Raw genomic sequence first — 12,297 nt, 5'->3', positions numbered from 1 at the left:
TTATGGTGTAACTTGCTATAAAATGAGGCCAGCCCCTACCCTGTTCTCCCTCAAGAATATCTTAGCTTTTCCTGACCTCTCTGATTCCCATATACATTTTAGAATCAGCTCATCAGATATGGTGTGTTGAATCCACAGATCAGTCTGGGATGGGAAATAACAAATGCTGAGTCTTCTAGTCCATGGACAGATACATCCTTCCATTTATTATATTTAGACTACTGGAACGTCTCTCAGTGAAGTTTTACAGATTTCTGTATACTTTCCTTGTTAGATCTATTCCTGTGGACTTCATATTTTTATGCAGTTGTAAATAGTATCTCTTCATTTCATTTTCTAATCATTGGTTGCTGGTTGATAGAAATGCAGTAGGATTTTTCTGTTTATGCTGTGTCCATTGACCTTGATAAACCCTCTTATGAATTTGGAGCGTTTTCTGTAGATTCTTTTGGAGATTCTGTGAATATAATCGTGTCATCTGAAATAATGACCGTTTTGCCTCTTCATTTCTAATTCATAATCTCCTATTTCTATTTCTTGCATTACTGTATTGGCAAGAATCTCCAGCACAGATGTTGATAGATGTGATCAAGGGGACACTCTTCTCTCTTACATAATGTTTTTTTAATGTTAATGTTTTACCCTTTAATGTTTTACCCTTAAGTTTAGTGGTTTCTGTAGGGTTTAGTAGATATTCTTTAACAGATTAAGGAAGTTCCCGTCTATTCCAAGATGGCTAAGAATTTTTTTTTATCATAAATGAATTTTGAATTTTATGAAACACCGTTTTCAACATCTGTTGAGGTGATCCTCTGACTTTTCTCATTTCTACTACTGATGTCGTTAAGTATATAGATTGATTTTTAATGAAAACCCACACATATTCCTGGGATATACTCAACTTGGTCATGATGTTTTATTATTTTTTGCACATTATTGAATTGGTTGGCTAGAATTTTGCCGGGATTTTTGCATGCATGTTCATGAGTGAGATTGGCTCCTGGTTTGTTATTAAGATTACACTAGCCTAATAAAATGAATGGGTTTGGTTTCCCTTTTCCTATACACTGGAATTGTCTCTAAAATAATAATTTGTTCTTTAAAGGTTTTGTAGAATTTGCCAGTAAAGCTATCTGGGATGGCTTTTCCTCTTTAAAATAGTTTTTTTTTCACTGTGATTCAATTACTTTAAAGCTTATAGAATTATGGTTTTTATATATCATCTTGTATCTATATTAGCTAAGTTGTATGTTACTGGAAATTTAGCAATTTCGTCTAAATTTCCAAATGAAGAGGCATGAAAAGCTATACACATTTTCTAAGCATCTGTGGTCACGTCCCCCTTTTATTTTTAATATTATTTATTTGTACTTTCTTCTTTTCTTGATTCATCTTGCCAAAGACCTATCAATTAATTGTATTAGACTTTTTTCAAAGAACCAACTTTTGATCTTGGTTATTCTCTCTATTGTGTTTCTATTTCATTAATGCCTAGTTTTGCCTTTCTTTTCTTTCCCTTTACTCTTCGAGTTTATTTTGTTCTTTTGGCTTTCCAGTATTTCTTGAGATGGATGCCTGTCTCATTCAGTTGCAGCCTTTATTCTTTCTAATATAAGCATTTAATCCTACACATTTCCTCTGAGTACTGTTTCAACATGTAAGTTATAATATCCACTATTTTCATTATTATTCAGCTTAACATATTTTAAAATATTCATTTCAGTACTTTTGTTGGCCCCTGAGTTATTTTGAAGTATTTCTTCATTTCTAAACATAGAGATTTGTTCTGGTTTTCCTTTTGCTGTGGATTTTTAACTAATAGCTCTTTGGGCACAAAATACGGATCGTATGAGTTCAACCCCTTGACGTTTTTTGAGACTTGCTCTGTGACCTAGAACAGGGCCCAGCTAACTTTTTCTTTAAAGGACCAGGTAGTAAACATTTTAGGGTTTGTTGCCCATGCAGTGTCTGTCACAACTGCTCGGCTCTGCCGTTGCTGTGTGAAAGCAGACATAGGTGAAGAGGGTGGCCATGTTCCAGTAAGACTGTATTTTGGGCTGATTTTGAGTTTCATATCACAAAATATTTTTTTCCAACCATTTGAAAAAGTAAAAACCATTCTTAAGTTTGCAGGCCATTCAAAAAAGGCACCAGGCTGGAATTAGGCCCCACGGGCTATATCCTTGGCCTAGAATATGATCAATTAAAAAAAAAAATTCTGTGCATGCTTGAAGAGAATATGTCTTCTGCAACTGTATTTTGTATGTATCCATTAGGATGAGTTTGTCAGTTGTGTTGTTGGAATCGTCTATATTCTTACTTGTCTTTTAAAAAATATTTTCTTTGAAATGTAACATAAAGAAAAGGGCACACATTGTAAATGCACAGCTTGATGAATGTCTTCAGAGCAGACGATTTATTTATTTATTTATTTTGGCCACGCCGTGCAGCATGCGGAACTTCCTCAACCAGGGATCGAACCCATGCCCCCTGCATTGGGAGCATGGAGTCTTAACCACTGGACCACCAGGGAAGCCCCTCAAAGTAGACAATTTAATACTACCCAGATGTAAACACAGGATATCACCAACCCCCAGAAATCACCAATCCTCCCCAAAAGTGGCCACTATTCTGATTTCTGTCAACGTTGATTAGTTCTACCTGTTTTTGAATAGTATTATATAGCATGAACTTCTTTGTGTCTGTTTCTTTCACTCAGCATTATATTGGGGCATTCCCATGATGTTATAGATTTGTTCCTTTCATTACTGTGGACTATTCTTTTGAGTCAACATGCCACAAATTTTGATTCATGCTCTTGTTGATGAACATTTAGGATATATACACTTTGGTGGAATATGTGTGGCTTGCCTTTTCACTTTCATGATGAGCAGAATTTTTTAAATTTTTATTGTCCAATTAATTTTTTTCTTTCGTGATTGGTACTTTTATTTTTATTTTTTTGGACTGCGCCGGGTCTTAGTTGCAGCATGTGGGATCTTTTAGTTGCGGCCTGCGGACTTCTTAGTTGCAGCATGTGGGATCTAGTTCCCCGACCAGGGATTGAACCTGGGCCCCCTGCATTGGGAGCCTAGAGTGTTACCCACCGGACCACCAGGGAAGTCCCTGGTTGGTACCTTTTGTACCCTAAAAAATCCTTGCCTCACCCAAGGTTGCAAAGATTTTTTCATGTTTCCTTCTAGAAACTTTGTGGTTTTAGCTTTAATATTTCAACCTATAATCCATCTCAGTTTTGTGTGTAGTATGAGGTAGAGGTCAAGGTTCACTTTTTAATATGTCTATGCAGTTGTTTCAGTGTCTTTATGGAAACAGACTTTCCTTCCCCATAAAATTGGTATGTTGCCTTTATTGCAAATCAGTTATCATATATGTGTGATTCTGTTCTTGGACTCTATGTTTTGTTCTGTTGATATATTTGTCTATCCTGGTTCCAATATTATGTTATAGTCATTATTATAGTTTTATAGTATTTCTTGAAATCAGGTAATATGTCTTATTATTATTGTCTTGGCTAATCTATGTATTTTCATTTCCATGTAAATTTAAAATCAGCTTGTCCATATCTATAACAGCAGCTTGTTGGAATTTTTATTTGTTTTGTACTGAATCTATAATTCAGTTTCAGAAGACTTGACATTTTTATAATATGGAAACTTCCAATCGATGAACATTGTACATCTTTCTGTTTGTTTTGGTTGCCTTTAATTTATCTCAGCAATGTTTGGTAGTTTTAAGTACAGTTGTTTTGCGTATCTTTTGTCAAGTTTATTTCTAGGTATTTGACGTTTTTGGTGCCATTATGAATAGTATTTTTAAATGTCATTTTCCAGTTATTGGTTGCTAACATTCAAAAATACAATTATTTGGAGGGTATATTGTATACAGTGACCTTTCACAATTCACTTATTAGTTCTAGTTAAAGTCCTTTGGATTTCTCATGGACATAATCATGTTATCTGTGAATAAAAATTACTTTACTTCTTTCTAATCTTTATGCTTCTTTCGTTTTTCTTCCTCTCTTTTATTTTTCTTTGTTGTAATGACTAGGACCTTTAAAAATGTTGACTAACAGGGGTGAGGGTAGACATCCTTGCCTTTTCAGGTCTTTAGGTAGAAAACATTTATTGTTTTACCATGAATTATGCCATAATTTTTTTTCCCTCGAAGCTTTCATCAAATTGAGGAAGTTGCCTTCTATTCCCAGTTTGCTGGGAATTACTTTTTTTTATCATGAATGAGAGTTGAATTTTATCTGTGCTTTTCGTGTTTCTATTAAGAAGGTCATATGGTTTTTCTTCTTTATTCTACTAATGTAGTAAATTGCATTGATGGATTTACGGGTATTGAACCAACCTTGGTTTTTTTTTATGGAAAGTACCCTTTGGCCAAGATACAGTGTCCTTTTTATGTATTGCTGGATTTAATTTGCTAAAAATTTGTAAAGGGTTCTTACATTTTTGTTGAAGGATATTCGTGCATAGTTTTCTTGTGTCAGCTCCTCATGTCAGTTCCTCCGGCAAAGATAGTCTTTCATTCACTGTGTATGCCAAGCCCCTCCCCCAATTCTAACCACAGAAAAGGTGTTCTACAGATAAATAGTCTTTGACATGAGTCAAAAGACCTAGGCTGGAGACCCACATTTATTAGTTTATTTAAATTATTTCAAATATTAATGAATTTTACTCATTTGCATTCCAGCCGTGTACCAGGGTCAGTGCTGCTCATTGGAGGTTTTCCTCCTCCATGTGCAGCCACTCCTCAGCGTTATTCGATAATTCTTCCTCATGTCTCTAACCTCTAAACATTGGAGGGCCACAGGATGTAGTTCTTGAACCCCTTTTCTTCATCATCTGAATACCCAGCCTGGGCTATGGCCATACCACCCTGTACGTGCCTATTTTGTCTGAACATCCAGCCTCATGGCTGTGAGCACCAGGTGTCAGTGAATAACTCTTACAAATCTGCAGCCTGAGCCTTCCCCTTGGCTTGCCACTCGATGTGTCCACTGCCGCCCTCGAGCATTACCACTGGGCAGTTAAAAGGCATCTCAAGCTTAGCACGTCTAACACTGAGCTCATGGCCCTCCCTGCCAGTCTTTCAGGACAAGGTGGCTCCAACCTTCTGGTCGTCAGGCCACACACCGTGGCATCATCCATACCTCTTTTTCTCTCCCACTTCATTAGTAATTCTCTGCAAATCCTCTCAGCTCTACCCCCCCCCCACTTCCCCTGCTACCACTGGCATCCAAGCCAGCGTCACCCCTCGCCTGGATCACACAGTAGTTCCCTAACTGGTTTCCATAATGCTCACTCTTCGCAGTTTTCCCAACATAGCAGCCAGAGCAATACCTTTAAAGTGCAGGTTTGGGACTTCCCTGGTGGTCCAGCGGTTAGGACTCCACGCTTTCACAGCCAAGGGTGTGGGTTCAATCCCTGGTCGGGGAACTAAGATCTCGTAAGCTGTGCAGTGCGACCAAAATAAAAAAGCAGGTTAGATCATATCCCTCACTTCCTAAACCCTCCAGAAGGCATTTGCCTCACTCAGAGCGGAAATCCAGATCTATAAAATTCCCCTCACAGCGCCTCTTATTACCTGTCTGACTTTATCTCCTTCCGTGCTTTCTCTCGCTCACTCGACTTGAGCACCGTGGCTTCCTTACTGTTGCTGAAACATACGGATTCTGCTCCTACCCAGGGCATCGTACTTGCTGTTGCCCTGCCTGGGATGCTCTCCCGTCAGCCGTCCTCGAAGCTTGAGGTCACCCCTCCCTCTGTCCAGTCCTCTGCTTGCAGCGCCCCCGGCTGTGCGACCTTTAACTGGAGGACCCCCCCCCACCCCCGGTCGAGAAAGAGCCCTATTGCTCTTCCCTGCTTTCTTTTTTACCGTAGCACTTTACTGCCTGACATATTACATATTTTATGTATTTAAACTGTTTATGCTCTGAAACCTCCAATAAATTCTAAGCTCAATGAAATCAGGAATTTTTTTTGTTATTTGCTGCTGTGTCCCCAGTCAATAAAACAGTGTCTGTCACATAATAAATATTTTTGAATAAATGAATAAGCAACTGATAGGAATAAATACAAGAGTTATAAGGAAGACCCAGTCCTTGACCACATGGAGCTGCCAATCTCCATAGTAGTGAATGGATTAGATGAAATTCTAATGAAAAAAACATACAAATAGTGAGAGAGAGAAAAAAGAAATCCAAAAAAGACAGGCAGCAAAACCTTGTGGGTGGCCCAGGCATGAAGGAAAGCCGAGTCTCTGTTAAAGAAGTAGAAGGAAATGTGGATAATGCAGTGTCTCGGAAGCAGAGGGAAAGAAGGTTCAAGAAGGAGAAGGACCTTGTGGGGACAGTTGTCATCTCCTTTAAGAGTTAACATGCATCGGGATTCATGCAAAAATATTACCAGTTCCAAAACTGGTTTCAGAAGGTTGCCAGGCTAGGGGTGTACAGTGAGGCCTGGCTGTGTACTGTGCATAGTCCACACAGTGGAGATACTTAGAAAGAACAACGCCACTCCCGTGAATGACAGCGCGAGAAGGAAAAGGAGAACTTGGTGACAATCTGTCATGAGAAGTTTAGCCAAAGAGTTCGCAGTAGAGGAGCGTCGTGGAACAATCCTGCTTGGCTTGATCCGAAAGCCCTGGAACTGGGTCCAGGTCTAGCATCCAGTCTGTGGGTGGCAGCCTGTGCAGTTGTGACAGGTCCGAGACATCAAGCAGCTGTTCTCATGTCTTTGGTTTGACTTTTACTGTTTTTTTTTTTTTTTAATTAAGTGGTTTTGTTTTGTCTTGAATCAACAGGTTCCGTTTTTTGGGCCCCTGTTTGATGGAGCAATCGTGAGTGGGCAGCTCCTGCCAAGCCTTATCTGTGCCACTTGCATCAACGCCAGCAGGGCCGTGAAGTGCCTCATCCCCCTCTACCAGAGCTTGTATCTTTTTGCGCTAAGTGTGTAATGTATTAACCATCCCAGCATCCAGCTTCCAGGCACCTTCTTGTGAGAGGTAAGTCTTAACAACTGGGTGGAAGAGGGAAGAGGGAATTTTTTTCAATCTGGGTTGAAGAAAACTATGATTTTCATACCATTCCTTAGTTTATATTAAATATGATAATTTTGTGCTACATCAAACTTAGAAGAGTTGATTTTCATAATCAAGTCACATATGTTTATGCTAAGAAGTGGTGCCTATGACAAGATGCTCATTCCTCCTGGGGTATTTCTCCCCGAGTTCGGTCTCCTCCTCCCTCCCTGTTTGCTGCAGTCTGTTGTGTGTAAGGTGGGGTGCTGAGAAAATGCAACGGGGTCACTCCACGTGCCTACCAGAAACGACGCTAATTAATCAAAGAACGTGGCAGGTGCCACCAGAGAAGCACAAATGGTGTTCCAGGAGGTCGGGGGAGGGGAACATTGCGTCTGCTCGGGAGGATGGAAAGTTGTACTTGAACTCATCAGTAAGAATGGCTGGAATTCCTTTTGTCATTTTCCCAAATCATTAATATCTCCTTCTCTCATTTCTGGTCTTCTCTCTAAAAACAGAAGAAATTTCACTAGCGTAAATTGTTTTTTCTCCAACATTAGTTGGCATGCTGTCATCTTTAAATTCAGGCCTGACCCCTGACCATAAGAAAAAGAAATTAAGGCAACTTCATAAAATCACTGCAAAAAAAAAAAAAAAAAAATCACTGCGAAAGGCATCTGACCTCCTAATAAAACTCAGGATCTCTGTTTCTAATTAGTATTGGTAATGATGATAAGCGTATTGTGTTTGACCTCTGTCTCTGTACTTCTTGCAACCTTACCATCAGTGACATGTTGCTGGAGAGTGGGGGTGAGGGGTGGGTGAGAAATATAACGTGTGAATAGATACAGTTCATGAAAAATACCTTTCATTAAAATCCTGGTCACTTCATTGACAGATATTCTGTCTTTAGGTTAAAAAAAAATACATATGCCATGTGGCAACTCGGAATTATCATAGAAATTAGTAGTAGAAAAGAGCTATTAGGTTCCATCTGGTCCCTCCCCGGGGGCCTGGGCAGCATTATCCCCTCGGCCTGTTCCCTCCTGCTTTGTCCGGTGGTGGTGGTGTTTGGGAGAAGGCGTTCTGTGCAGTGATCTCCACGGCACTCTGGACTTAATCTTACGGCTGGTGTCGATTCAGCCTTCCGCGTGGCGTTTTTATTTCACAGACTCAGAGAGAGGTTCTTGGCAGAAATGAGAAAGACCTTTTTAGCAATTGGCTTGTCGGTTTGCATGATGAACTGGACACTTATCAGTCAAGGACGTTGGACCAAGGCATGAAAAAGCCATTTGCAAACAGGAATATTCCGTCTTGTGTAAGTCCATTGTGATTTTTGTCACCCCACCTTCTCCACTTACGGAACTGCTTGTTACAAGAGCCACGCTTTGCTGTGTTGTTGGACGCTGTTTTCTCAAGTCAGAATTAACGTGGCTTCAGAATAATCAGGTTCAAGGGAAAACGATATTTTTAAAAGTTCAAAGGATAGAATTCAGCATCACTTTAAAAACTCTCCAAGCAACCACACTTGACTAAAGTGGGTGCCGGCTTAGGGCTACTGATGCCAACGTGAGTTAGAAAATGCTGTATTCCAAAGTCACTCATAAACTAGCCAGGTCGACATCTTGGAGGATGACTTAGTACAGAAATTAGGAAAAAGAAAGTAACAAAACTTACTATGTTGATCATTATAAAATGTTAAACATTTTTCTTCTGCGTTATGCCTTGAGAAGATGTAATTGGTACTAATAAATTATTTGAAACAAGAAATAAAATATTATAGATATTTATAGAGATGTAACTAATGGGGAAAGCTTTGCAATCACTTAACTACTCTATTCTTTAATTTCTGCCTGCAAAAGAGCTAATATTCAGGCTAGAAACCAAAGGTATGAGAGGAAGAAAAGTTAGGAGAAGTGGAAAAAATAAGAGAAAATGAAGGTGGGGCTGTTTGTATTTTTGTTCTTTAAAAAATTACTAATTTAAAAAATTTTAAATATTTATAGATATCTGCCTAAGCTATTAATAATGAATTGCTCTTTTAACATTTTATTAAAACATCCTGGTCCTCACATGCTGTAGCAAAAGTCTAAGCTTGTTGGTGTCACAGCTAATGTCTGGAATTCACTGCTTCACTGAGATAAGCCCTAGATTTGAATTTTGAAAAACACTGAATAACCTAACACATCCTAGCATGGGTGTCTTCTTGCACTGATTCATTTATCAAACAAATAGTCAGTGTGGACTCAGGATCTGCCCAGCCCAGTGCTGGGCTCGAGATCCACGGGGAGCAGGCAGGCACGGTCCTGGCCCTGCGCTACCCTGAGAAGAGAGGCAGACTAATCAAGTTCCAGGGCAACTGGGGAACGGGGCTGAGACGGCCAGGGAGAGAGCTGGTGGCCGAGCTGGGGGGATGCGAGAGGCTCTGTCCCCCAGGAAGCAGGGGCGGGTCCCAGGCGGAGGGCACAAGAGCAAACACAGGGACTCAGAGTGTTCTCAAGTGGTCAGCCGTAGGAGTGAGCTTCCAGCAGAGATGGTCTTCTGAGCGGGACCAGGGGAGCTGAGGGAACCCTAACTTTCACCTCATGGCCACCTTGAAAGTTCACATCCTAGGACAGCATCACAGCCGCCTGACGCCAGGGGAAGAGGTCAGGAGTGGGTGTAGGGTCCACTACCCCAAGCCCCTGCAAGCCCTCCCAAGGGCTGAGAAGATCAGTGATACCTGGGACACCCCTGAAACCATGGCTGGCTGTATAACCTCTGGGTCCCAGTGCAGAATGAAAATGTGGGGTCCTTTATTCAAAAAGCAGGGAAAGTGCCTTTAAAGATGCTGAAATATAAAGCTTTTTCCATTCTCCTGCAGTTTTTCTCTGACTTGTCATGGTGTTTTTTAATTTGCTATTTATTGTCAGTTTAAGTAAAGAAATACAAAAAATTTAGATTATTAGCATTAATTTTATCATTCTTTATATTGTGCAGTGCCAGTTTAATATGCAAATATAAAAGCATTTAACTCATGTATGAAGTCACCCGTTCGTACTTCATAACTTGTGTGTGGATATATTTTGTTTTGACTAGGACGGTGGAAACACGGCACAAAACACGGCAAAAACTGGTTTTATTTCACTCTCCCTATGCTCTAAAACTTACCCTCAGTTTACGGACGAGTCGGGAAGGACTGACCGGAAAGGGAACCACGGTGCCGTTTTCCCCTTTCCTTCCATGTCATCATTCTTAGAGTAAATTGTTGGCTAATACAGGGAAGTAACACAGCTAAGGACACACAGGGTTCCTTGGCTGTTCACGTTTCTTAGGACACTGTAGCCGCCTTTCTGCGTTCACTGCAAGTTCTGGTTCAGATGGGGAGCGTGGCCTCCCCAGGGAGCCAGCCCCCCACCCCAGCTAGCGACTGATACTCAACTGTCTTCGTATCCTGTCCACTGAGATTCAGTTCTGTATAATATTTAACTACTTCTATATCAACTTTGTTCAGTAACGTTCAAGAAAATACGATGTTCGTTATGAAGCTGAGGACCGGGGGCGTTGTTGGGACGAATTTGCCTTTTGGAGATCTTTTCTCAAACAGTAACTTCAGCTTAAAGTCAATATCAGAGGAGTTCTCGTTTGGGGTACCCTCGGCTAAGTGATCACACAGTTGCAAGTGTGTGTTGAAGGCTCATAGGAGACTGAAAAATACCATTGTCTTATGTGATCCAAAAAGAAAGTGAAGGCGGTAGGGATGTTTGGAAAGCGCCCTCAGTGACGTCTCAGCCGGGCCCCTGTGCCTCCCAGGTCCCTGGTCACCTCCTCCATGGGGGCTTCCTAGTCACCCACTCCGGGGGCCAAGTCCAGTCCATCGAGTGGAGGCCCCCGCCCTCCCGAGCGATGAGGGCCAGCTCACCTGCCATCAGCTTTCCCTGCCCCCCGTGGGCAATCAGAGGGCCCAGGCCTGTGTCTGGAGGGCTTGGATGGGGAACTTGCCACATGTGGTGTGTACAGGTCCCAAGCCAACTCGAGATTCCAAAATCAGACCATGGTCTGCTGAGAGAGGTTTCCAGAACCATCGGGCCAGGGCTCCGTGCTCCTGCTTGGAGAGCTTGTATCACGAGAGGTTGCCATGGCCCGCGGTGTGCCCATTAGGAGGGGTTCTCCCAGAACCACACAGATGGTGGCCTTTGAAAATGCACGTCCCCTCCGGGGACACAGTGGTCTCAATGACGTCCCCTGCTTCCTCCCTGGAACTGTCTTCATTGATGGGGAGGACCCAGCTGCCTCAAGAAGGTAGTGGGCCTCCACTCTTTCACAGGTGAAAGTTAGTTTCGTTTTCAGTTAGCAGATAGACTTGATGATTCCAGAGCATCTCTCTTAGATTCATGACTTCTTTGTATCTTTGCTCAGTCGTGTTCTCAATTTACACACTTTCAAAAGTGGCCCCTCTTCCTAAAGCTGTAACCATCCTGTTTCTTCCCTCTCCCCTGGACTTTTGGTTCTTTCTCCTGGGAAGACCTTACGTTCCTCCATGTGTCTTCACACACTTAAGTGTAGGAGAAGGACTCTGACGCGACAGCACAGAGCGAGTTACGCATCTGTCAGCATTTACTGTGCTCTTCCACATGCCGGGCACTGTCCTCGCCGCCCGGAATAGGAACATGAACACGATATTCCAAGTGAGGAGACAGCATTTGCTCGGACCAAGCTCTGGGAGAACGCACCATGTTTGAGAACCACGGATGCTTCTGTACGGCAGCGTGTGGGACGGACACACAGACACGCACACAAACACACACGTGTACACGCATACGCACGCCTACACACAAACACACGTGCATACACATACACACAAACACACGTGCATACGCATACACGCGTGCACTGTGCACCCATACACACAAGCACGCGTCTGCACGCGCGCACAACAAAACACGCGTGTATGCGCCTGCACGGGCACACGCGTGTATGCACATGCACGCATATACGCGTGCGTGTGCGCACAGACATGTGCGCATATACGGACATGCGTGTGCGCACGCATACGCACATGCATGCACGCACACATGTACACATATATACACACACGTGCACATGCACACACACTCCTGGGAAAGATCGAGGTGATGAAGGCATTGCAGGGGCAGCAGAAGGGTCCTGAGGGGAAGTGAGGGCCTGGTCTGTGGCCTCATCGGGGGAGGATGGGCGCCTCCACCAGGCAGGTGGACTGATTGGGGTGGGGTCTGCTAGATGTGCGGGTGT

The 12,297-nt window shown here is 42.3% G+C and overlaps 1 protein-coding gene across 3 annotated transcripts in view; it reads left to right on the top strand.

Moving 5' to 3' along the window:
- RALGAPA2 (Ral GTPase activating protein catalytic subunit alpha 2) overlaps nt 1–12,297 on the top strand; it is a 282,250-nt gene that overhangs the window by 200,066 nt on the left and 69,887 nt on the right. For all 3 annotated transcript variants that reach the window (XM_082857547.1, XM_082857546.1, XM_082857550.1), the window contains one exon: nt 6,832–6,959. In XM_082857547.1, coding sequence (XP_082713673.1) covers nt 6,832–6,959 — 128 coding nt within the window. The remainder of the gene's footprint in view (nt 1–6,831; nt 6,960–12,297) is intronic.

Source organism: Leucopleurus acutus, assembly GCF_964270905.1.
Source record: "Leucopleurus acutus genome assembly, chromosome: 16".
Classification (NCBI taxonomy): domain Eukaryota; kingdom Metazoa; phylum Chordata; class Mammalia; order Artiodactyla; family Delphinidae; genus Leucopleurus; species Leucopleurus acutus.
The sequence above is the reverse complement of the archived record's forward strand: the minus strand, read 5'-3'. Positions and strand labels throughout refer to the sequence as shown.